Below are 25311 nucleotides of genomic sequence, written 5' to 3' on the forward strand. Positions count from 1 at the left end.
AAGGATCCCTCGGCCTGGCGGCCAGTAGCTGGAGCAGCCTCGGTGCACAAGCTAGTACAAAAACCTGAGCGGTTCCTCCTACGCGGGCGAGTCCTTGGTAAGGAACCCTTGCGGGGTGCGATGGAGAATAAAGGCCCTACCTTGGGACTGGATCAATGTTTGACAAAGTCCTTGAGGTCCTCTGGAGGATCCTTTTGAAAGAGCTCCCTCCACCTGGCTAGTCTGTTCTTCAGAGACCTCAATGACAGGGTGTTGAGCAAGCTTGCCAACCATGGTCTGGGCGAAGGAACCGTAGGCAGAGGGTGTGTGGGTCTGAAGTTGGGAAGAGCCCGTCGCAGGATGAACACCTGCTGAACACTGTGGAAGTCGACATGCGCCGGGGAGGAGCGCGACGCCTGAGGACTGAGCACCTGTATGATGAGACAATGAAGACAGAAGCATCTGCGCGTGGAATTACATGGCTTAAGCCAAACCCATGAGCGCTAGCCCATTCCAGTCGACGTGGAAAAGGGGATTAAGGTATGGCAGCGGAGTCAGGTCAGTGCATGCTCTCAGGGGCGCACCCTCGCGCGTCTCTAAATTTAATGTGGCAGGTTTTTCTGGAGAAAAAGGTTTTGTCTCCCGTCCCTTGGAAAGGATGTCTATGCAGTATGGAGGAACGGGGCTGAAACGTAAAAAAAAGTGTAGTACCTTTGGCATTGTCTTGTACTTGTAATAGTGGCTATCCAGTCTCCCCTTAAGACCCTTTGCACCACATTAGGATAACACTTCAGGCCAAATGAAACTTGCAGCCTACCTAGTATTCCATTAGCTCTCTCCCTAAAGTTACTTGATGCTCGGACTGTAGGATATCTGTCAAATCCTTGTATAGAGAATCGGTCTGTGGGAGCAAAATGTTTCTATATAATGACAGAATCCTGTAGTCCAGCTCAGTGCTGAGACCCAATTCAAATCGTAACAAGGGCATGGGTATACAGTCCGGTAGCCCGAACGCCCTCTTCCAGATTCTAGCCTCAACCTTCATTTTAGGGACCCTAGAGTGCGACTATTCTCTGTTCCATACAGCATAGCAGGGACCACGTTCATCCTATAGTATACCAATAAAACAGATTCTGCAATATCTACATCTGGTTTTTCTCATCTGCGCTCGGGCCGGAGTGGCCATAACAAGCATACGTGTTCAGGCAGCATCTTTATGGTCCGTTACATCCAGTTTGAACCTTACATAGGGGATAGTGGCTGATTGTTTTATTGACAAGTGTCCATATGCCAGATAAATCTCCTTTTATCTTTGTTTTTTTCATCACCTTGATTAGAGTTGTATTCTTGTCATTAATCACCAACTTGTTTTCCACAGCATAAAATTTGATGGCATCCAATAGTCTGAAGTCCCTGATGGGTCCTCACCATCAGAATTACATCATCAGCATACAACAGAGGCACACTCAGTCACCAGCATTGGGGGCACAAATAAGGACCTCATCAGTGGGTTCATCATGTCAGCTATATATACTTTGAATAAGCAGAGTGCTGGACCGCAACCCTGAGTCCCCTCTGTGCCGAAAAGGACTCCAACAATTCTCCCTGTTCATTAAAACTCACAAAGCAGATGGAGATTGTGTATATGGATCAGGATGGCCAACAAAGGTCCTGGAATCTGCCAATCTCTCAATTTGCGCCAGAGCAAGTTATGATTCACACAAATTACTGAAAAGTCAACAGCAGCCAGAAAAATAGCTGTAAGCGGCCTGCTCCGAGATTCCTCTTTCCACCAAGCCGTTCAGGTCGGTTCCCATCCCCTTGTGAAACCCAGTCTGGTACTTTCCCAAAACACCCCTTTTGTTTATCCAACACTCAAGGTCCCTCAGAACTAATCCTGAGAAATCTTGCGCTCTACATCAAGCAGGGAAATAGAAGGCTAGCTCCCTGGATTCGCCAGTCTCCCTTCTTATATATGGGCACTATAATGGCCGTGCACCAAGACGTCAGAACCTCCCCTCTTGCAGAATGGATCCAAATAGCCTGAATAGTAACCTTGACCATAGTGCCGGATCCAACTTCAGCAGGGCATTTGAAAGGCCATTTGGACTAGCTGCCCTAGAGTTTGTAATTCTTTTTATCATCTTGGAGATCTGCCGACATACAGTTGCCAAGCTATCTTAGCCAATGGACATGCAACCACCTCTTCTGATTTACTGTATACATGCTGGAAATACTTTATCCACTCCCCCTCTGCAATTACATTACTTTGCAATTGGCTTTGGGAATTATGCATGGAGTTAAAATCCCAGAAATTCCATGCATCTTTTTTTAACCAGGGTCTGCATTTGAATTCCTTCATTCTGCATCAGTATGAATCGATAACTTCATCCAGTTTTTAAACTTTTGTTTCATACTTCTGACTCGGACCATCAAACCTACGTCCCTAGGCTGGGCGGATTCTCTCACTAAGCAAATCTCTTCTCAGGATTTATTTTTTCTCTTGGACCAATATCATAATTATGGGAACGCTCATTCCCCATCCTCATATCCCTTTTAAGTCTTTTTAAAGCTTCCCAAGAAGGCTTTAAAGTGGTATGGAGTAATTCACACATTACTTTCCAATTAATTCTGGAGACGATTATACCCTTCCAGGCTCCCCACATATCCTGAAAGTATTTCCTAATCAACTATCACACCCTTCACACTACACCTAGAAGGCACAGCAGAGGGGGCCCTTCAAACTCAATCTTAACTGCGCATGGTTACTCCATTTCGATTTCACCACTCAATCGCTCACATATTTCAAAGAGGTCTGATGTTCGGGCTACATAGTCCAGGTAAGCTGTCCTCTTCCCCTAGCTGCCAAGTTGGTCTTGAGGGAATACCCCCCTCGCTCCCCCATTGCCACGTTCAAGATTCTTAGATTCCATTACTTAGCAAGTCTGACCAGCTAGATCCTTCCCCCTCACCACTTTCATTTCTCTGGTGTACACAGAAAAAATGCCACCTACACAGGACAATCGGTTACACAGAACAAGAAATACAAGGACCACGACATAAAACCCACGAACTCAAAAGCTCAAATTTCTGCATGCACATCTAAAAAAAAATGTAAAAAACACAACCACTTCACACAACAAACAGCACACACTTCCACACCGCAACAGACTCATCAATCCGATATTCACACCTTAGCTCAGCGCACAGTGAAACCTGAACCGAAGCTGCCAACAGGACACAATCTCTCAATTTCCTACTCCCTCTTCACCCTAACCCCCACCCCGCTTTGTTTGCATATCCATCAGAGCGCTTGCGTACCAATTCCGTTGGTGACGATGCAAGGTACAAATACTTTTAACATTAACAATCTCCCTCGTTATATATATACACCTGGAGTCATGCGGCGATCTAGATCGAGAACGCCTAGAGGAAACCGATTCAGGCCGTTCTCCATGTGCCTCTTTCCGAGTACTCGACATGCACGTCGAGTGTCGGTTGGACTTCCATGTGTTTTGTGGAAGTGCTGTGGGTAGCGCTTGTGTCGCCGGGGGTCTTCCCCATAGCTGCCTTGCCGGACGACCTTCCAAGGTCAGGGAAAGGCGCTTGGCTGTCAATTGATGCCACGTTGCCCTCGCTGTCCGAAAGCACGGCGTCGCTGCCATGGCCTCTTGACACCTGGCGTGGTGGGCCCAAAGCTTGATCGAACGATCCTTTAGTGTTTTCGGATTTGATCCTATTACACACTCTACAGTTAGCCTCAGGGTGATCCCTCGGTAAGCAGATTGCATGTGGAGTGCCTGTCAACCCAAGGGTACTTGGGGCAAAATTGGAAAGGGGTACCCTCCATACGCACCTTGTGGCAGCGGGCTAATAAGTGTAGGAATATATAAGAATGTACCTATATACCAAAAGAGTGTAGAGTATGTCCACCCCCCACTCTCCCCACTTGCAGGGCCCGAGGCCAGAGGCCTTCCGAGGCCCAAATCCGTCGTGCAGCTCTCGACAGTCGATTCTTTCTCCGGGCCGGCGTCGAGTGTGGATGTTTGGCGACTCGACGTTGGGTGGGGAAATAACAATACTTTACAAAAGTATGGCTAAGGCCAGGGAACTCCGCGGAATGCTTACGACCAGTATGGCGGAAAAAACAATCTGAGGGTCCTAGACACGTGAGGGATCATGGGTACAGTGGACGTCACACTAGGGATAGTATTACAACACTCCGTGTTGACGCTCGTTTGCGAGTTTTCGCAAAACAAACTAATATTCTGCAGCTTCCACTAGATGTCGGCCTATGCACAGCATGTGATCTAAGCAGATTCCCCAAGCCTCAGATATATATATATATATACACACACACACACACACATACACTAACCATACCGACTTCCAGTAGCATATGTCGTTCCGTTTTACTTCAACCACCAATAAGCCATAACTGTCTACGCTCAGAAGTTCTGATTCTATCAGCATGTTTTGGTTCAATATAACTAGACCCCCCAGAGGGTCTTCCTGTAGAACCTTTTATCACCTTCTAGAGTTCCAACTTACCAACCTGACCTTTAGGGTCAGTGTAGGGACGCTAAAGCCAGGAGCTGTCTTCGAGGTGGGGATATGAACTAGTTAGCTTGTATCCCAAATCGTGAGAGGGGGAATTTCTGGGAGCTCAGTTCAGCAAGTGCCCAGTCTGGGGCACTATGCCACTTAGGGATCTGGATCCTTAGGAAATCTCTGCTAATCACAGACAAACCTGGAACTTCCTTAAAGAGGGATAAATTGGTACGATTCAGAAAAGGCCCATCTCTTCCACTTTTGCTAAATTCCCCAACATTCTGAATAGGCGAAGGTCACGGGTTGCTGAAGGTCCTACAGGGTTGTCATTTGCATTGTAGCCCATCAAGGAATTGCCACTTAGTCAGCCTGTTTAAGTTACGGCTCGCGTGAATTGAGTCCCTTTGTTTCTCCTTGCTTTTGGGTGAATCCAACCTCCCTTGCTCTAGCGGGGGTGATCCAATTTTCAAGAGGGCCCCTTAATTCTGCTTGCCTACAGGTTCCATAACACATCTTTCGGTGCCAGAGCTACCGGTCAGGGACAACCAGAATACAAATTCTGTAATGTTTCCCTTAGTAAGCTCTAGAAGCCGAAGAGCCGGTTTCAGGGCGGTCAGGTGTCCCTTCAGTTGTTGAGGCCTGTAGATCTATTAACATGGAGATCTTATTGCATAGCATATTCATAGCATTTTGCTCTGTGGCCGCCATAATGGTGGGTCATTGCTTGGGCCGGGGTTGGAACAGACTTTGCCCTGATGGTCCCCTCACCCGCCTCCAGTTACAGATGCAGTCACTGTATTTATTCACTATTTATTCACCATCCCGTTCAGGTGCTTTGCTGGTACAACCACCCCTTGGGGTCGGGGGCGTGGGGGGGGTTTATAAAGATGAACACTGATTCACCATTAAATATGTACCATTGTCTAAGATTACATCCACGATCTTCGCCACAAAGTCATCTCTTGATGTTCTGTTAAAAATCTGGAGAACAATGTAAGAGCCTCAGTTTGTCAAAATTATGGTTGTGCAAGGTACCATCAGCTTCCATTTCCTGGTCCTACCTGAATCTACTCTCTTCTGTAGAGGTTGTACCTTCATTCGAAATCACAGCTTGACAGCGACTAGAAATCCAGTGTGGCAGTTAAGTCTCCAGAGTGTCATAATTTTGGTCTGGTATTAGCACAACCTGGAACGAGCTACGGCCCTTGGACTTCCGCTTTAAGGTCCATTACCAAGTTTAGGATTGAATCATCATTGTCAATAGAGCACTTGTGACTTGTGTTATGATCCATGGTACTGGACCATTCCACTACCTTATCAGTCATATTGCGAGGCTCAGGTGGCAAGAGGAACCATGTAATTTTCGGTTGTATTACTGGTTTGATATTAGTCATCACCCTTTTTCCCTGAATCCAGAATGTCTTTGCCATCTGTCAGGCATCTGCTGCCACTCCTAGGCCATTTAAATCGGCTCACACGTTATCACAAGGGCATATCGGCGCAGCCTCATCCCTCCGCTCACACCCACACTCTTTTGGTCAGGAAGGTATCGGGGTGGAGAAATGAGGAAGGGGCACGAGGGGGGAAAATGGGTACAGTAAGGAGGGAGGTACTGCCACAGATTCGCCTCACCAGCCCCCACAGCATGCCAAGGCTGAAATGGCTCCCTGACAGAGCCAGGTGCTAAACTATTGCACCTAGGTACCTCAAGCTATCGGCATACTCCCACAGTACCTGCCCCAGCACTTCAATCAGCACAAGTGACAAGTCCCTTCCTGCTGCAGGGTGCAAGATGCACTCACCGAGTTGGACAAGTTCTTATCAAGGTAGGAGGGGGGGGGGGGTTTGCACAATGGGCGTTTGATGCTACACACTGTTATGTGGGTGTGGGACACACCAAGGGAGTGGCACAGATCCCAACTCTGCCTCCTTCAACCCCCACACCTCCTTGCCTCGTATCCTCCCTAGTGAGCCGTCAGGAAGGTCCTGCACCAACCACAACACTGAGATGCTCTGGGTTGTTTCAGGCTCTCCAAATGCTCCTCCAACGCACCTGGGTCCAACTGCAGGAGCTAAGAGGAAAGCACCTATCAGCATCTATCAACCACATATCAAGCCACACTACTGCTTCTCAGAAGCCGCCTCCGATACCAAATCAGTGTCCTTATGTCCAGGTATAATTTGAGCATTCTAATGTCCAAGCAATATAATGCCCTCTCCGCTTCAGACTCAGGATGTGGAAAGTAGGTGGGGAGCACAGTTTACTTATTAGTATGAAAAGAGCCTACTTTCGATAGTAATTATGGGTGCATTCTCACCACCTTACCTTTGTGGAAGGTTGTGTAAGGCTCTGAAGCGACTGAATTTCTCTAGTGCACCTCTTTGATATGAGGTCCACCAAAAGCAATGTCTTGAGTCACCCATTTGATGTCTGTAGTAGCCATAGGCTCAAGGGGCTTGTGCACTAGTGCTGCCAGTACTACATTAAGGTCCCACATCTGGTTAGGTTTTTTGACTAGAGGGTATGGCTTTGCTAGTCCCTGCAAATGTCTCTTCACCACAGGGTTTGCCGTTGAGGATTGGCCCTCTGTTCCTGTGTGCGCCAACTGCCGCCAAGTAAGTGCTCACTTCATGCAGTCCTGCAATCTGGTGAGGGGTTCTGGGAGAGTTGGATCGGATCTCTGGAGGGTCCTTACGGGTTCAGCAAAGACTTAGATGGATCCAGCCTTTCCACGACGATGCACTTGAAATGGGCAGCAGGTCTACAGGTATTGAGTTACAGCTCTGAAAGCACCCAAGACCTCGGGAGATGGCTCGATTCAAAAGTCGTCCTGGGACTGGTTGTTCCCATCAGCCAAAGGGAAGGAGTCCTCTTCCAAGCTACTCTGTTGTATAGAAAATGGGGCCAGGACAGCAGTGGTCACTTCACTGTGTTCCAAAGGGTCTGCGAGCGTATCTGGTCTTCTTCGGTTACTTCAGTATCCAGTGGTCAACTTGCTTTATACTCCAGAAGCCTTACCTTTTATATAGTTCCAGCACACACTCCTCTGCAAGCTCAGAATTTTCCAGAACGGGGCATTTGGCTATCCAATCAGGACAGCCAGACCCCCTGTGAGAGTCTGTCCTCTTCAGGCACTCTGTCAGACAAAAAAGCAGGGGGGGGGGGGGGTGGAAGACTTCTGACCAGACACTCTGGAGCCTTGGCAGGGATGACTAAGTTCCCGCCAATACACACACTGACCTCCCCCACCCCTCCCAGAATGGTTGAAGGGCTAACCAAGAACAACCACACTAGTAATGGCAAAAAAAGGGAGGCCCCAAGTTGTCACATGGGTGCCCCTATATGGACATAGCCTGTGGTAAAAAAAATAATTGGTAGAACACGTCCACCAGCCATAACTAGGAGATTGTCCATGTGACAAAAAGTCACATGAGTAAAGAGAAGGGGGAATACTAGGTATATGCCTTTGGCACTCCACTAAAGGTGGGGTGTGCCAATCTCAGACTAGAGAGTTTTGGGAGCGATATCAAGTATCGCTCCATCCTTAAGAACTGTAGTTATTTGAGGATATAGAAAAAGAATCTTAGAGGACCCAATGGGTCCCCAGCAACACTGCACATAAGGAGCTGTGTGCTGCAGTAGTAAGACACAGATGCCTTTAAGAGCTAAGGAGCTGACAGACTCCATAGTACAGGTAGAATACAAAGAATAAAGTTCCAAAAGACCAAGCTCATTGGAATGAATGAGAGAAAAAAGGGTCCACTCATTCAGGATTCAAAGAAAAAGGTCCAGATAACTCTGCTGGGAGTCTCACTAGGAAAGGATATGAAGCTGGAAAATGACAAATCTCCCAGCAGTATCATTCAGCAGGATGACCACCCCTAGGGTTTCCATCGGCATATCTAGGCCATACGTTTCCTCATGGTCTGCACACTAGTTCCCTCCAACATGCACACCTCAACACAATAGAGCAATGGTTTACTCCTCCCTTTGCTCCGACTAACAAAATTAATTTCCTTATGGATCCATGGGTATCAATGCGACAAAGGAGTGCAATATCAAACCCATGAACTCTGTACCTTCCTTACGCATCAGTAAGTGCACAAAAAAAAAAGTATATACAATTAGTCACATGTGAAAAGATCTCCGCAACCTCTGGTGCAGAAGTGTAAACTTACTTCCTCCTTCTCATCGGTCTGTCCAGAATCTGCCACCAAAGCTTCTATTGAAGATGCAATGCCATTGCTTTCATCCTTGAAGAAAAATTTGAAAGTAGCATGAAAGAGTAGAAGGAATTAAAAGGTCAACCGTATCAAATGTCGCAGACAGACCCAAGTGTAACTAAGCATGCTTTTCCTCCAGTGCCCCAAATGAACAAGTTACTTTCTTACCTGGTAACGTTCTTTCGATGGGATGGTCCGACGACGTATTCCATATCTATGACATGTAATCACCACAGCTGTGCTGCTTCGGAAACTTTTTCGGCGTCTGCGTCCTGCGTCGATGCGCCGTCGTCGAGGACCTCCTCCGACGTCCGACGTCATCCGATGTGATAAGTAGGACGCACGACGCCCATAGCCTCAGTTGTAGTTTTTTTCCCCCAGAACGTGTGACATAAGTCAACTGCCAGTCAGACACAAAGCCTTGCGGAACGTAAGCTGCAATCGCAAAAGAAATTCTGCAGCGGGGAAGGCCGGGCGGGAGCGATATGGAATACGTCGTCGGACCATCCCATCGAAAGAACGTTACCAGGTAAGAAAGTAACTTGTTCTTCGAGGGGATTGGGTCCTCCGACGTATTCCATATCTATGACAGACTCCCAAAGCAGTACCAAAGCAAGGAGGAGGGAAAGAATTTAGAATCAAAATGTAGAATAGCCAATCAAATAGCAGAGCAAAGGACCGCCTTGCCAAAGGCCAGATCCTGTGCTCGGATGGAATCAAGGGAATAGTGACGTACAAATGTATGTACTGAAGCCCAGGTGGCTGCATCACAGATGTTGCGAATAGGAACACCCCTCTGCAGGGCAGTAGACGCAGCCATACCCCTGGTAGAATGGGCCCGCAAGCCAGCCGGTGGGTCCTTACCCGCCAAACGGTAGCACTCCGGGATGGCCAAAATAATCCAGCGAGACAAAGTCTGTTTCGTCACAGCTTGCCCCAAACGCTTACCAGCGTAACCAATAAAGAGTTGATCATCCACTCTAACCCGGGACATGCATGAAACATAAAAGCTTAAAGCTCTCCTAGGATCAAGCCTATGGAGCCTCTCCTCTTCCTTACCAGGATGCGGAGGAGGATAGAATGCCGGAAGAACAACCTTCTGGGCCAAATGAAATTCCGTCACTACCTTCGGAAGAAAAGAAGGACGAACTCTAAGAACAACCCTGTCCTTGTGAAATACAGTGAAGGGAGGCTTAACTGAAAGTGCCTGTAACTCACTCACTCTGCGAGCGGAAGTAACCGCAACTAAAAACACAGTTTTCAGAGTCAACAGCCTCAAAGGGCAAGAATGCAAAGGCTCAAACGGAGCACCCATAAGAAACTTAAGAACCAGGTTTAAATCCCAACCGGGCACCAGGAAAGGTGACGGAGGGAACACATTAGTGAGCCCTTTCAGGAACTGTGAAATCAAAGGGATTTTAAAGTAAGAACACTCTTCAGACGAGCGCTTAAAGATGGACAGCGCCGCCAGGTAACCCTTAACGGTACCCACTTGCAAGCCCCTGTGGGCCAAAGAAAGTAAAAAGGACAGAACCATGGGGATGTCACATGCAAACGGATCCACATTCTGAACTCTGCACCAGTCGCAGAACTTACGCCAACGGCAACGGTACAGAGACTTTGTTGCCGGCCTTCGGGCCGAAAGCAACACCTCCATCACGTCCTCAGGGAGGTCCCAATCCTTATACCTCAACCTTTCAGAAACCAAGCGTGAAGGTTGAGGGATCCGACCTCTGGATGGAGAACCTGACCCCCCTCCCGTGAGAGCAGATCGTCTCGGTAGGGAAGACGACGTGGAGGGCAGATGGATAAGTCGAGAAGGTCCGGGTACCACGTCCTCCGAGCCCACGCCGGGGCAATGAGGATCATCCGGGAACCGAACTTCCGTAACCTCCGCAGCACTTGCGGGATGACGGGGACTGGAGGAAACGCGTACAGCAGCGGGAATGACCACTCCACCACGAACGCGTCTCCTAAGGCTCCTTCTGGAGGAAATTCCCGCGAGCAAAACCTTTCGCACTTCCGGTTGACACTGGAGGCGAAGAGATCCACTTGAGGGGTCCCCCAAAGGGCGAAGATCTCCAGGAGAATCTCCTGAGCCAACTCCCACTCGTGAGAGATCGCGCTCTGCCTGCTCAGAGCGTCCGCCGTCACGTTTTCGGCACCGGCCAGATGAACCGCCGAGATCGAAACTTCCTGCTGGATGGCCCAGAACTCGAGCTGCATCGCCTCTCTGCACAGAGGAAGTGACCCTGCCCCCCCCTTTTTGTTGAGGTAGTGCATGGCCACTGTGTTGTCCGTCAGGATCAGGACATTCGTCCCACGCACAGGCGGCAGAAAAGCCTTCAGGGCTAGCCTGACGGCCCTCAGCTCCAACAGATTGATATGGAGTCTGGACTCCGACGGAGACCAACGACCGCTGACTGTCAGCCCGTTGGCATGAGCTCCCCATCCCGTGAGGGATGCATCCGTCACGATCGTCACCTCCGGCCAGGGAAGCCAAAATGGAGCCCCCTTCATCAAGTTGCCTTAGACGGCCCACCACAGAAGGTCCCGGGCGACCGAGGACGGCACCTGAATCGAGTCCGACATCCTGCCGGAAGACTGCGACCATTGCGTCTTGAGTGCCCACTGCAAAGATCTCATCCGCAGGCGAGCCTCTGGCACCAGAAGAATGCAGGATGCCATGAGGCCGAGCAACCTCAAGAACTCGAACGCTGGGAGCGTCTGGGCATGCTGAAACTTGTGCACCATCTGCTGAATGTGAAGAGCCCTCACCTGGGGAGGAAAACACTGCCCCAGGGAAGTGTCGAGCACTGCTCCGATGTACTGGAGCCGCTGCGTTGGCGTCAGATGGGACTTCTTTAAATTGAGGGAGAAGCCCAGCCTGTGAAGGGAGCGACAGGCGATCGATAGATGATCCAGGACTTGCTCGGGAGAGCTCCCCCTGATCAACCAATCGTCCAGGTAGGGGTAGACGTGAATCCCCCTTGCCTGAGATGCGCTGCCACCACCACCATGAGCTTGGTGAAAACCCTCGGGGCGGAGGTCAATCCGAACGGCAGGACCCGAAACTGAAAGTGCGAGTCGCCAACCGCGAACCTCAGGTACTTCTTGTGCTTGGGATGGATCGGCACATGGAAGTAAGCATCCTGGAGGTCGAGTGACACCAACCAGTCCTGAAGCTGAAGGGCCTGGAGGACTTGAGAGAGAGTAACCATCTTGAACTTGTCCTTCCTGAGGAGTTTGTTCAAACCGCGCAAGTCCATGATGGGTCTCAATCCCCCGTCTTTCTTCGAAATCAAAAAATAAGGGGAATACCATCCCTTGTTCCTCTCCGCTACAGGCACCAGTTCTATGGCGCCTTTCTCCAGCAGGGCTTGAATTTCCTGCGCAAGGAGCGGATCCGGACTCTGCAAAGAGAGGTTCCCCGGTGGATTGTCGTGAGGCCTGTGCCGAAAAGGAAGACAGTAGCCGTGGGTTATGATCTCCAGAACCCACACATCTGAAGTAATGGCTTGCCACTCTACAAGATGCTGCGCCAGCCTTCCCCCAACCGGCGAACCATGGGACATGGCCTCACGACTGAATGGGAGCGGCTGCGGCATTACCCGAGGGCAAAGAGGCAACTGCCCGAGCGGCCCTGGCACCACGGGTACCCTGTCGTCCACCTCTGGTACCCCTGCGTTGGCCTCTTTGACTGCCAGCTCCTCTCGCTTTACTGAAGGAAGAGTAATAGCGAAAGGAACCACCCCTCCACTGCTGTCCGCTAGGACGAAAAGGCGGAGGTTGGCGAACTGCAGCGCCCAACGACTACGCTGCAGCTTTTGAGGTCTGCAACCTCTCAAGGCTCTTGTCAGCCTTGCTGCCAAAAAGGTGTTCACCATCAAAGGGCATGTTGAGGAGCCGGGACTGCACATCAGGAGCAAACCCCGACTTCCGCAACCACGCAAACCTGCGTATCACGGTGCTCGCCGCCATGGACCTACTGACGCATTCAGCCAAGTCCAGACCCGACTGAACGGACTCACACATGGCATCCTTACCATCCTGGACCATAGCAAGGAAACCATCCCGTTCATCCCCTTCGGGAACATGTTCAGCCGCTAACGCAACACAGTTCCACAGAGTGTGCGTGAAACGTGACAAGGCACAAATGGAGTTGGCCGCCTGAAGCGCCATACCACCAGAAGAAAACACTTTCTTCGCCCAGCCATCAAAACGTTTGTCGTCCCTATCAGGAGGGATGGTAGGGTACGACGCCTGCTTTGCCGGGGCCGTGGCCGCCTGCACCACCAAACTTTCCGGAGTGGGGTGCCTGGTCAAGTAGCAGGGGTCGCTACTGGCTGGACGGTATTTACGCGACAAGGATCTGCCCACCGCCGGGAGACTCTCCGGAGCAGTCCAAGCCGCCGCCACCCTTCTCTGTAAAGCCATATGGAACGGCAGAACCGGGTCAGTTGGGGGACCAACATCAAGGATGTCCGTCAGATCATCCTGCACAAACTCCCCTGGGGGAGCAGACCATCCCAGATACTCAGACACCCTAGCCATAAGGCGCCGGTACGAGGAATCGGCATGGGAGCCAGGCTCAGGCCTACAAAATTCCACCTCCGGAGAGGTGTCCAGTCCACTGGCATCCAGCAGTGACTGCCTCAAATCGTCAAACTGACTATGGCCCGAGACAATTTCATCTGGCACCTGACTAGGAACCAGGCCATCAGAATCCTCATCCGCCTCCAAAATATATTCCAGGTGGCGAAAAGGCACCCGAGAGTGCTTGCTCTTAACCAGAGCCTTCCTAGGGGGTACACCCGTGACACGGGGCACCTCCGACACGAAAGGCGTCGATGGCGTCGAGCGAATCGGCGCCGACGCCGAGAAAACCGGCAACGGCGCCGAGAGGATCAGCGTCGACGGCAGATGCAGCGCCTCCAGTATCGGCGGCGTCGACACAGCCCTCGAAGCCGGAGCCCCGAGCGTGTCCCTCGACGACCTGATCGTCGACGGCTTCGACGAGGCCCTCGAAGCCGGAGCCTCGAGAAAGCCTGTCGACGCCCTCGACGCCACAGACGTCGATGTCTTCCTCGAACGCGTCGAGGACCGGGACCTGGAACGGCGAGAACGAGCCTCCTTGTCCGAACGGGACCGCTCCCGTTACTCGTGCCGACCACTCTTGCGAGCGGCGTCTCTCGACCTCACACGGCCGACCCCACTCGGGGGCGCGGACGGCTGAGTACCCTGCGACTCAAGAATCGCCAACATTTTCTTCCCGAAGGAAGCCCATTCTTCCGGCGTCGCACGGCTGGTGGGGTAACCGACGTGCCGTGCAGAATCCTCGGAAGAGGACCTGGAAGGCGACCGGTGACGGCGCTTCCGAGAATGCCTCGAAGAGGCCGAGGAGTGGCGAGACCCACTCCTAGAAGAAGACCGACGAGACTTCCGACGATGACGCGGAGAGTCACCCCTCGAATCATCCGTCGAAAGCCGCACCGACTTCGACTTCCGGGGCTTGGACACCCGACCTACCGACAACAACTTCTTACGTTCGCGTAAGGCTTTGGACGTGAGCGACTGGCAGTCGACACAGTCATCCGTGTCGTGGGCCTCCCCGAGGCACCAGAGGCAGGCGTCGTGCGAGTCAGTCACCGACATCTTGGACCCACACTCCCCGCACTTCTTAAAGCCCGGACGCGGGGTTGAAGACGAAGTGGAAGACATCGCCGAAGGAATATTCACAACGAACAGGTTCGAAGAACCAGAAAGAACAGAACTCCAAAGAGTCGAGGCTTAGAACCGAGAAACACGAAGCAACACGTTCGCGGAAAAAACGGAACTGAGGCTATGGGCGTCGTGCGTCCTACTTATCACATCGGATGACGTCGGAGGAGGTCCTAGACGACGGCGCATCGACGTCATCGACGCAGGACGCAGACGCCGAAAAAGTTTCAGAAGCAGCACAGCTGTGGTGATTACATGTCATAGATATGGAATACGTCGGAGGACCCAATCCCCTCGAATTGATATTGTTGCTAGCAGGGGAATTGTCAACACTGCTCTGGTGAAATGCGTTTCTGCACCGCAGGTGGTTTGTGGTTTCAAGCGCTCCTGTAAAGCCAAGGTAGTCTGTTCAGTGCAGGTAAAGCTTACCTGGAGTTGAGCAATGACTTGCTGCAGACTGCGGATAACTTCAACATTTTCCTTCAACTCCTGGTCCTCTAAGGTTTCCACCAATTTCTGCAGGTCAAGCTTGCAACTGAAATATACAAGGCATTCAAGTAAGAGGAGAACAAGCCATACACAGATTTAAAATCTATCCATCATCTAAACAGCAAAGCATGCCACACAGTTCTGGAATGTTTATTACAGTGACCCTCTACCGAGTTTACTGCGCAGTGTGGATTTATAGATTCTTTCTGCCAACATTCGATGTACAGTACGTATGTTAAATGTACTGTTATTGCTCATACATTAGGAGCAAAGGAAGTTGGAATTTGATCAATGCTAAACGCAGGTTTTCAGCACTTACGCCAATCAAGACTTTAGAATACATGAAGGGGTACATTTCAATGTGTTACACTACATGCCAATGCTCTATGGTATCTTCGTATATGCCAACCAACCCATTAACAGAACCTGAAAGATGCCATGCATTAGATATTCAGGACCGGTACATTAGGGAAGGGAAACCGACGAGAACAAGTTAATTGTCAAATAAGACCAAACAAAGTCAAAGCAGTAAGTACATCTCTCTAGGTGCGGGTTCCATGTCCCTTTGCTGACACCTTTTTTCAAAGTCATTTGCTAGAACTACATCATTTACCTTCAACCCCATGTTCCTATATGAACCCTACCCTAGCCCTTTTAACCCCTTACTCTGCCACCCATTTATATTTGAATGAGTTTTTTGCAGAAGGGGGTTCACCCTAGTCAGTAACGGGCTGCCTCATAGTGCTGTATAGCTAAACCATAAGAATAGTGTTGCAGAGCAGCGAGGCAAGACCACAGGGGTCATGGAGTGGTGCAATGGTACAGTGCTCAAAGAAAAACAGACTATATGTATAAAAATAATCTGTTGGTAGACTTGAGGAAAACTCCCCTAACAGGTGAGACTATAAAACAAATCAATTGGTATACAGGCCAACGCTTAGTAGAAGTCTGTACTACCCACGGTTTTGGTAGAATGGCAGAGCAGCGAGGATCATCTAAGGTGGAGAATGTGGGCTGTAGTTAAGTACAATGAACTCCGTAAATACACAGGCCCAAAGAAACATCTAGCTATAGTAAAATAGACATTTACACCCAAAAATTTATATCAACGTTTAATCAACACAATAGAAAACAACAATACTTCAGTTGAGTAAACCAACAGTAATGAAATTTACAGGTTATGAACAGTTGAGTGGTAAGTAATATCACCAATTATACTCACTCAAAATGTTCTGTTGTAGGAATAAAGGTTTATTTAGCATCAGCAATAGCCAGTCACTACTTTCATAGACCTCTAATACTTTTAATGGGCCCGTGGGCTTTAGCAGTCCATCCCTAACTGGTTGCGAGATCCCCAGAGTCCATTTGGAGGGAATGCAGGTAGGAAAGCAGCAGGAACTTTGATTATTAGAACTCTAAGTACCACTACCAACTGCACCTTCTCAGGGGTATTCTACCTTTTCTCACCTTCCCCCAGAGGCTCACGTCTCCAAAGCCCTGGTCCTCTCAAGGCTGGACTATTGCAAAAGACTCTTACACAACCTAACCTTTTCTACCCTCAGTCCTCTTCAAATCATCCAGAACAGACCTGCAAGACTTATCCTTGGCCTCAAGCCCAGGGACCACATCTGTCTGGCGCTGAAATCCCTTCACTGTCGGTCGGGAAGCCAGTGTCAGTCATGGCGTGCCATGATGTCTTTTGTCTATTTTCAGCCATTTTGTCCTTTGGCCTGCCCCCTTTGGCTGGACAGAAGACTCCCTTATTTGGGCATGCAGTTGCCCGCAAAAACTGCTTCTTTTGCAGGCTCCTACAGGTCATGTGTGTGGCAACCAAGAAAGTGGGCTGGGACTGTCTGGTCCTAATCCACAACACTGGGGCCAGGCTATCTGGTATGCACACGACCCCCAGTGGTCCCCGATTGGACCACTGCTGGTAGGCATGACTGGGGGGAAATTATTGGCTGGCCGGGTGCAAGCCCGCTGGCCGGACATCAGATATCAAGGGTCCTGAATGTAGGCCAGGAGATCAGCAATGGGTCAGAAGCGACTTGGAGACTGTGCCAAGTATCCAGAAGAGCTGAGCAGAACAAAGGAAGATCCCAAGACATGCAGACGTAGGTTGGCACCCGAAGCCAGTTGAGGTCCTGGTGGAGCCCTGCTTTGAGCTTTATCACGGAAGACCTGCGTAGTTGCTTCGAACATTTGGAGTGGTGGGAATAATCACTCTAGACACCTCCTGGTTGCTCTCTTAAAAAGGGAAAAAAAGGAAAAAATCCCTTGTTCAGAATGGTCCTTGGGCCAGCCAGCAGACTGTCCTGCTCAATCCTTGGTTCCCATACAGGAGCGTCACTGTGTCGAGTTTAGACTCAAAACTCTAGGGAATCCCAATTTGCACTGCAAAGCACCCCGTCACCAAACTGTCTTTGCTGCAGCTTTGGGCTGCGAGAGAGAAAGCTGCATCCCCTCCTGAGAGTTGGTTGCCCCTGCGTCACTGTGCTACGGTCGCTGTAGGCGTTTTCTGCTTTATGCTGTATGCCCCGAGACCAGCTACATCAGTGTTTTCATTCATCAACCGAATTGAAAATGACAGCTCCTGTTCCAAACTGAACCTGCACTTGCCGCGCATGTGCACCTTTAAGCCAAAACGAAGGGCGGGAAATCCAACCTCCGAAGACCCCTTCCAGACCTTCCAAGTTTGGACCAAAACTGAGCTACGGCCGGAGGCTATTGAAGTCGCTTACCAGTGGGCCCTTGTTCATCCATACGCATTTAGGCATAGAGGATCCTTTCTGGCCCTCTTTGACTTGGGTAGCCTCTGCTTCCTAAAGTCCTCCAAAACTTAGTAATGGGTTTTTCATTGCAGTAGAGTCCCCTCCTGACTCATGGAAACTGTTTTCAACCTTCAGAATTCAGTCACTAAGTTTTCCAGCTTCCTAAAAATTTACTTTGTGACTTTTATGCACGACCAAGCGATATTACGCGGGATAGAACATTGAGCACAAGACGCCATTCATTGTTGGGCTGAACCTATAAAGTTAGGATTATCACTTCTGAAGTTGGTCTATGCTCTAAAGGCTTTTCCCTTACAGGTATTGGTGGGGTTACTAACTTCATCGTATGGACTCCAGTGATTGCATGTGTGCTCCTTGAAGACCTAATCATCCTCACTCCTTCTGAGACCTAACCTTGACTGCTTTCCAAGCAACCATGAATTGGTCTGGCTATCTTCCCAGAAGTGTCCCCTCTTTGACCAACTAAGGTGGCCTCCTAAACATCTGGCAATCAGGCAAGAGATAAAAAAATTATTCTAACATCCCCTCAGTCAGGAGAACAGGAAAAGGGCCTGAAAGTCCAGCAAAAGGTGCTGGGGGTCTCGGGCATTAAGCATAAAACTGATAATCTCCATAACATCTACTGTTAGGACAGTGAAGTAGAAGGGCTTAGTAATGCCTATTCAACTGAGACAGTACAAGAATCCACTCTTAGTATAAGGTGGTACGGCCAGAGTTTATGGTAGACCGAGCAGCCAGGCTCATTTTAGGAAGGAGAGAGGGCTGTAGAATCAGTACAAAGAAAGTGGTCCAAAGAAACACTATGTATTGTAAAAAATTAATTATTTAAATACAATTAGGCCCAGATAAATTTTGGGGGAAATAAGTACCATCACATTATATATAACCACAATTATAAAAACACGCTGTTTGAAGGTAAATAGACCAAAGCATTAACCCAAATTGGAACACCTAATTGGAGATATAGGGAAGTCGAACCAATAGTTACTTTATTATTTTCAGTACTATAGGGGTAGTAGACCTTAGCAGTTTTACCAGGACGCTCACTTAGTAAACCAACTGGATAATAGACTTTGTGAATAGTGGAACACTTATTCTAGTAACAGTAAAACGCCTATAACTACGATTCAGGATAACAGTTTTTCTAGTTGGATCTTGGGGTGTAATCTTCAATCAGTTTTTCAGTTCAGACTAAGGGAAGCAAAAACAAACTTACTTCAGGTTAACAGTTATACTCAAGGTAAGTAAAACCTATACACATTTTTTACAGGAGCCACCAGCAACGTAAAGGCAGATATAACCCCAAGACTGTTTTTGTGTCTGTATGAAACAGACCAGAGAAAGCAAAACCCATTCTAATGCAGACTTATTCAGGACAGACTAACAGCAAGTCAGGGGAAGCAAGTTGGGGGACACTCGTACAGTTATCCTAACAGGAATGGGGAAGTGAAATTAACAGCATTACTTTTGGGTTGAGGCACAACCAAACCGCAGGGGAGTAATATAACCTTACATCTACTTTGTTAGAATGGTGAAAGTTTCTAAGGAAAGAATGATATATACTTTTCAGAATGGCAGAACATTTTTTTTAAACTTTATTTTAGGTATTTTACTGCAAAAACAGTAACAAACAAAAGAGAAACAAGGTCAATAAAACCGCCCCAGTGTCCGCATTTCCTCCGCCGCTCCCCCCGCCCGCCATCGCATTTCTAAGGTAATGATACGATATGGCATTTGTAACAGTAAGTAAGGAACAAGTTACTTACCTGTAACTGTTGTTCTCCAGCATGGGTCTGGCATGGATTCACATGCTCATGAATATTCCCCGTCGTCAGGCTGGGAATCCTCGGTAAAGAAAAAACCAGTATCAGTTTAGTTTCTGATCTGACTTTCGTAGTAATAACCAATCACTGGTCTCTGCGTCATACTGACCACAGCCAATGACTGCCCTCTACCTAAGCACCGCCTCTGGCAGCCATCTTCAGATTTGGAAGCACGTGAAGTGGCAGTATGACCAAGTGGAGAGCCGCAGAGGGGTAGGCGGGAGGGTTCGCATGTGAATCCATGCCAGACCCATGCTGGAGAACAACAGTTACAGGTAAGTAACTTGTTCCTTCTCCAGCATGGGGTCTGGCATGGATTCACATGCTCATGAATAAAGAATACATAGCAGTACACACATGCACAACCACGGGAGGTGGCAAAGGCTCAACATTAAGCATTGCATCAAACTCAACATTAAGCATCTTACCTCCTCACCAGGCTCACCTCAGGCGAACAGGTTGCGCAGCACTGCTTGGCCGACCCTGGACTCCTCCCTGGAAACCCGATCGACGCAGTAGAACTTCGTGAAGGTGTGCGTCGACCTCCACGTAGCAGCCCTGCATATGTCCAGCAGGGGCACACCAGAAAGGAACGCCGTGGTAGCTGCGATCGCTCTGGTGGAATGGGCTCTCGGACGGCCAGGCAGCGGTCGGTTTGCCAACCGATGACAGTACATGATACAGCCGGAGAGCCATCTGGAAATGGAAGCCTTCGAGAGAGCCTTCCCCTGATTGACAGGTCCAAAGTTCACAAAGAGTTGTGATGTCTTCCGAAAACACTTCGTGCGGTCCACGTAGAACTTCAGCGCTCTAGCCACATCCAGCGAGTGCAAAGTCCTCTCAGCCGGCGACGAAGGCGACGGGAAGAATACAGTCAACACCAAGGGTTCGTTGAGATGGAAGTCCGACGGTACCTTGGGCATGAAGGAGGGGTGCGTCCTGAGCACCACCCTCGTGTCGTGAAAAGTCAAGTACGGGGCCTTGCAGGAAAGGGCCTGGATCTCTCCCACCCGTCGTGCGGAGGTGATGGCCACAAGAAACACTGTCTTCCACGACAGAAACTTCAACGGGGCCGAGTGCAGAGGCTCGAACGGAGGTCCCATGAGCTTGGTCAGCACCACGTTGAGCTCCCACGCCGGGGCCGGAGCCTTCACCGGCGGGAACGATCTGAACAGTCCCTTCATGAACTCTTTCACCAGACGATGAGACCACAAGGACGTCCGTCCCGTGGTCCTGGTGTATCGGGAGATCGCAGCCAGATGAATCTTGATGGACGCGTGTGCCAGTCCAGCTTTGGCCAGCGTCAGCAGGTACGGCAGAACTTGGGGAGCCGTAATCCGTAGAGGGTTAATCTTCTGTGCGTGGCACCAGATAGAGAACCTCTTCCATTTGTGTCCGTAGCATTTAAGAGTCGAGGACGCCCTGGCCTTTGCAAGAACCTCTCTGCAGTCGGCCGGTATGTCGTATCCTCCAAACTCTAGCGCTGCAGGAGCCAGGCCTGCAAGTTCAGCGATTTCGGGTCGTGGTGGAGGATGGCGCCTCCTTCCCTGGAGAGCAGATCCGCGTCCACCGGCAGCTTGATTGGCGGGGACGCTGACAAGTCCAGAAGGTCCGGGAACCATATCTGCCTCGGCCACGCAGGTGCGACGAGGATCATCCTGCACCGTGACCTCTTGAGCTGGTTGACGAGCCGGATTAGCAGTGGCAAAGGAGGGAACGCGTAGAGGAACAGGCCCTCCCAGGGGAACGAGAAAGCATCGCCCATGCTCCTCGCCTGGGGAAACCTGCTGGCGAACCTCCGGCACTTGGAGTTCGTCGCCGTCGCGAACAGGTCGATCTGGGGTGTGCCCCACCGTCGGAAGAGGCGATCCACTAGATCCTGCCGTAGTTCCCACTCGTGGCACGAGCGCAGCTCCCTGCTGAGTGAGTCGGCGATGGTGTTTTTTATCCCTGCCAGATGAAACGGCACCAGAAACATCCCTTGGGCGACCTGCCCAATGCCACAGGTCCTGCGCCTCCTTGGACAGTGCTGGGGACCTGGTTCCGCCCTGTTTTCTGATGTAAAACATGGTGGTGGTGTTGTCGGTGAAGATCCTCACCACCTTGCCCTTGAGGGACGGAAGGAAGGACCTGAGGGCCCAAAACACTGCACGGAGCTCCAGGACGTTGATATGTAAGGATTTCTCCGTCGGGAGCCAAAGGCCCCTTGCGTGTAGATTTTCGGTGTGCGCTCCCCACCCTTCCAGGGAGGCATCCGTGGTCACTGTCTCCTGGTGGGCTGGGGTCTGGAAGTCCATGCCCGCCGTCAGATGCGCGCGGGTGTCCCACCACCGGATCGCTCGTCGGAAACTCTCGTCAAGTGTGATCCTTTCCTCGAAGCTGCCCGTCGTTTGGATCCAGCGCGCGTCCAGGAACTCCTGCAACGGGCGCATCCGGAGCCTGCACATGGGAATGAGGTAGATGCAGGAAGACATCATTCCGAGGAGGGACTTGATGGACCTCACCTTGGCCGCGTCGGCCACCAACATCCGTTGCACCTTGCCCAGGATGGTCCTGGTCCTCTCCTCCGACGGGGAGGCCAGAAGGGACACTGTTGAGCCTCGCTCCCAGAAACAGAGCGTCTTGCGCGGGTACCAGGTGGGATTTGGCGTAGTTCACGGAGAATCCCAGGTCCGTGAGAAGTTGGACGGTCCTTGCCGTGTGAACCACGGCGAGCTCCCTCGTCTTGGCTCGGATGAGCCAGTCGTCCAGGTAGGGGTAGACGTGGATCCCCTCGCGGCGCAGTTGCGCCGCCACCGGTGCGAGGCACTTGGTGAACACCCTGGGTGCCGACCGTAGACCGAAGGGGAGGGCTTTGAACTGGTAATGACGCCCTTGGACCACAAACCTGAGGAATTTTCGGTGCCCCTTTAGGATGGGAATATGGAAGTAGGCATCCTCCAAATCCAACGACGACAGGAAGTCTCCTTCCTCCAGCTGACCCAGGACGTGCTGGAGGGTGACCATCCTGAACTTTTGCGCCTTGATGAACTTGTTCAGACGTCGCAGGTCCAGGATGGGGCGCCATCCCCCCGTCTTCTTCACGAGGAAGTATCTCGAGTACACTCCGGAGCCCCGAAGCCTCTTTGGGACGAGTTCGATGGCGCCCTTCCTGAGCATCGCCTTTACCTCCAGGAGAAGTTGAGGGACGTGAAGTTCTTTCCTGGCCACGGGAGGGACGCGTGGACACCTTCTTTGAAACTCGAGCGCGTGGCCCCGGGCCAAGGCGTCCAGCACCCAACGGTCGGTGGAGATGGACTCCCACACGCTGACGAAGCTCGCCAGCCGGCCTCCCACCGGGGTGCTTCGGTGGGGGCCCGACCCCACGGTCGGTTCAATCCTGCTTGGACGAGGCTTTGCCGCCTTGACCTCCTTGGCGACGACGGCGGAGTCCGCCAGACTTGCCTCGTCCTCTGTAGGCCTCCTGAGACGAGCGGGCCGCTTGACGGTAGGTGGAGAAACCGCCGCCGGAACCTTTGGAGGCGCCCTTGCCTCCGCTGCTCCGAAAGGGCGTCCGTCGTTGCTGCAGAACTCCCAGGGCCCGGGCCGTCTCAGTGTCCGCTTGAATGGCCTGAAGGGAATCGTCCACTGTTTTGCCAAACAGGTTGTTCCCATCGAAGGGCATGTCCAGGACTCTGGTCTGAACGTCTTGACGGAAGTCCGTAGCCTTGAGCCATCCACGCCGCCTAAGGCAAACGCCGTTGCCCAACTGGCGGAACCCAGTGTCGGCGATGTCAGTCGCAACGGTAATGGCGTGGTCCGAAGCCACCTCACCTTCCTGCAGAATCTCCAGGGCCTCTGTCCTCTTGTCGTCCGGCAGGAAGTCCAGCAGGGGAGCCAGTTTGTACCACAGCTCCCTGTCGTAGCGGGCCACGATAGCCAAGGCGTTGGCCGCTTTAATCGTCGTTGCTGCCGACGAGATGACTCTGCGTCCCATAGCGTCCAATTTCTTTCCCTCACCGTCCGGTGGGGAAGTCTATGTGGAGGCCGCACCCCCCCCCCCCGCTTTCTTCCTGGCCGCCGCGGAGACGACGGAGTCCGGGGTAGGCTGCGCCCGGAGGCACAGGGGGGCCGTGTCCGGGACCCGGTACTTCTTCTCGTACCGGTCTCTTCTAGCTGGCGTCGTGGAAGGGTTCTTGAGGAGGGCGAGGCCCTCATCCCAAATGTCGTCCAATAGAGGCACTGAGAGGACCGTCTTCCTCTTGGCCTCGCGCCGCTGATAAAGGAAACCTTCCTTCTTCTCCTCAGGGCAGAGTTGAAAAAGCTCGGATGCCCTGGAGATCATGGAGTGGAACGATCCAATCTCGTCGGGCGGAGAAGCCCTGGTGGGAGGAGACGACGGTACCTCCTCGTCGTATACCTCGTCGTCCGTACCCGTCGCTGCCGTGTCAGTCCCCGTATCATCCCCTCGGGTGGACGGGGAGGAGGGCTGGAAGGGGCGCGACGGCTGAAAAGGAGGCGGAGGGTGGATCCTTCTTTTCTTGGTAGGGGGAACACCAGAAGGTCCCGGTTCTGGGTCCCCCGACGGGTGAGGTTCCGTCGGCAACGGTAGTCTCGTCCTTATCTGAGCATAAGGACTGTATAGCCAACAAAATGGCCGCCGAGTTGTCTCGCGGCGCTGGCAGAGGGGAATCCGACGGGCGATCAGGGACCCCGTCGGTACCCTCGACGATGTCGTCGTCACCTGCGTCGGGATCCATCCCGACGGGTCGGTCTTCTTCCACGCCGAGGCCGTGGCTTAAGACTTCGACCAGCTCCTCCTCCGAGGTTGAGGCCGAATCTACGACGACGCCCTGCCCCTCCTTTTTCTTCCCCACGGGAGATTTCACGGGGGTCCTATCGATGGGCACAAAAGATGACTCCCTCCGAGGTGGCAGGGAGACTCTGAGCCCCGAGGTCGCCACCACTGGTGTAGCCTGCACAGGCTGAGCCAGGGCCGCCGCGACAGTTTCGATAGAGGGCTTGGCCGGATGGATTAAGGCCTTCCCCACCTTAGGTGCGCTCACCGCCTTATCCTTGAGGGGGGGGGGACACCGCCTCGCTCCCCCTCCGATGGGGCCTTCGAGCTCGACCGGGGCCTCTCCAGGAGCTTCGCCGGGTGCTCGGCCTTCCTCTTACCCGACCCAGAGCGTTGGCTCGTAGTTGATGGTGCCGGGGAGGGTGCTGCCTGGCGCCCGTAGAGCCTGACCGTTCGGCGCTCCCGGTGCCAGCGGACTCGCGGTGCTTGGCCTTATGTTGGACCCCCGTCGCCGGGGCGTCCTCACAGGACTTAGAAGACCGCTCAGATTTCTTCTTCTTCTCGCCGGACGGGCTCTTCCCTTCTAGCCAGTTGGCGAGACGTTGATGGCGGTCCTTCATGGTCCGCTCCGACATGTTGCCGCAAAACGCACAGTCCTTCTCCACGTGCGTCTTGTCCTCATGTAGGCAGTAGAGACAAAAGGAGTGTTCGTCCTCCTTGAAGACGTTCTGCAGCTGGCATCCAGGGCAGACCCTGAACAGCTTTCCGGGCGTCGAGCTTCCCTTCTCCTGGGCCATGAACGGCCCTGAGAAACTTCTGGAGTCCTCCAAAAGCGTAGCTCGACGAGATCTTCACCCTTGAGGGGCGCAGACGAATCCGACACGGGTCCCCGTTGATCGGATAGTGAGTCGGTGGAGCTTGAGGCTCTTTTGACCGAAAAAAACGAAGTTTTTGA

General features: G+C 51.6%; 1 protein-coding gene across 4 annotated transcripts in view; it reads right to left on the reverse strand.

Moving 5' to 3' along the window:
• Window positions 1-25311, reverse strand: part of KIF4A (kinesin family member 4A) — an 807676-nt gene that overhangs the window by 507802 nt on the left and 274563 nt on the right. For all 4 annotated transcript variants that reach the window (XM_069612448.1, XM_069612449.1, XM_069612450.1 and 1 more), the window contains 2 exons: window positions 14905-15010; window positions 8710-8784 (listed from right to left, as the gene is read on the reverse strand). In XM_069612448.1, the coding sequence (XP_069468549.1) occupies window positions 8710-8784; window positions 14905-15010 (181 nt within the window). The remainder of the gene's footprint in view (window positions 1-8709; window positions 8785-14904; window positions 15011-25311) is intronic.

This window comes from Ambystoma mexicanum, chromosome 5p, assembly GCF_040938575.1.
Source record: "Ambystoma mexicanum isolate Mex_15411 chromosome 5p, UKY_AmexF1_1, whole genome shotgun sequence".
NCBI lineage: Eukaryota > Metazoa > Chordata > Amphibia > Caudata > Ambystomatidae > Ambystoma > Ambystoma mexicanum.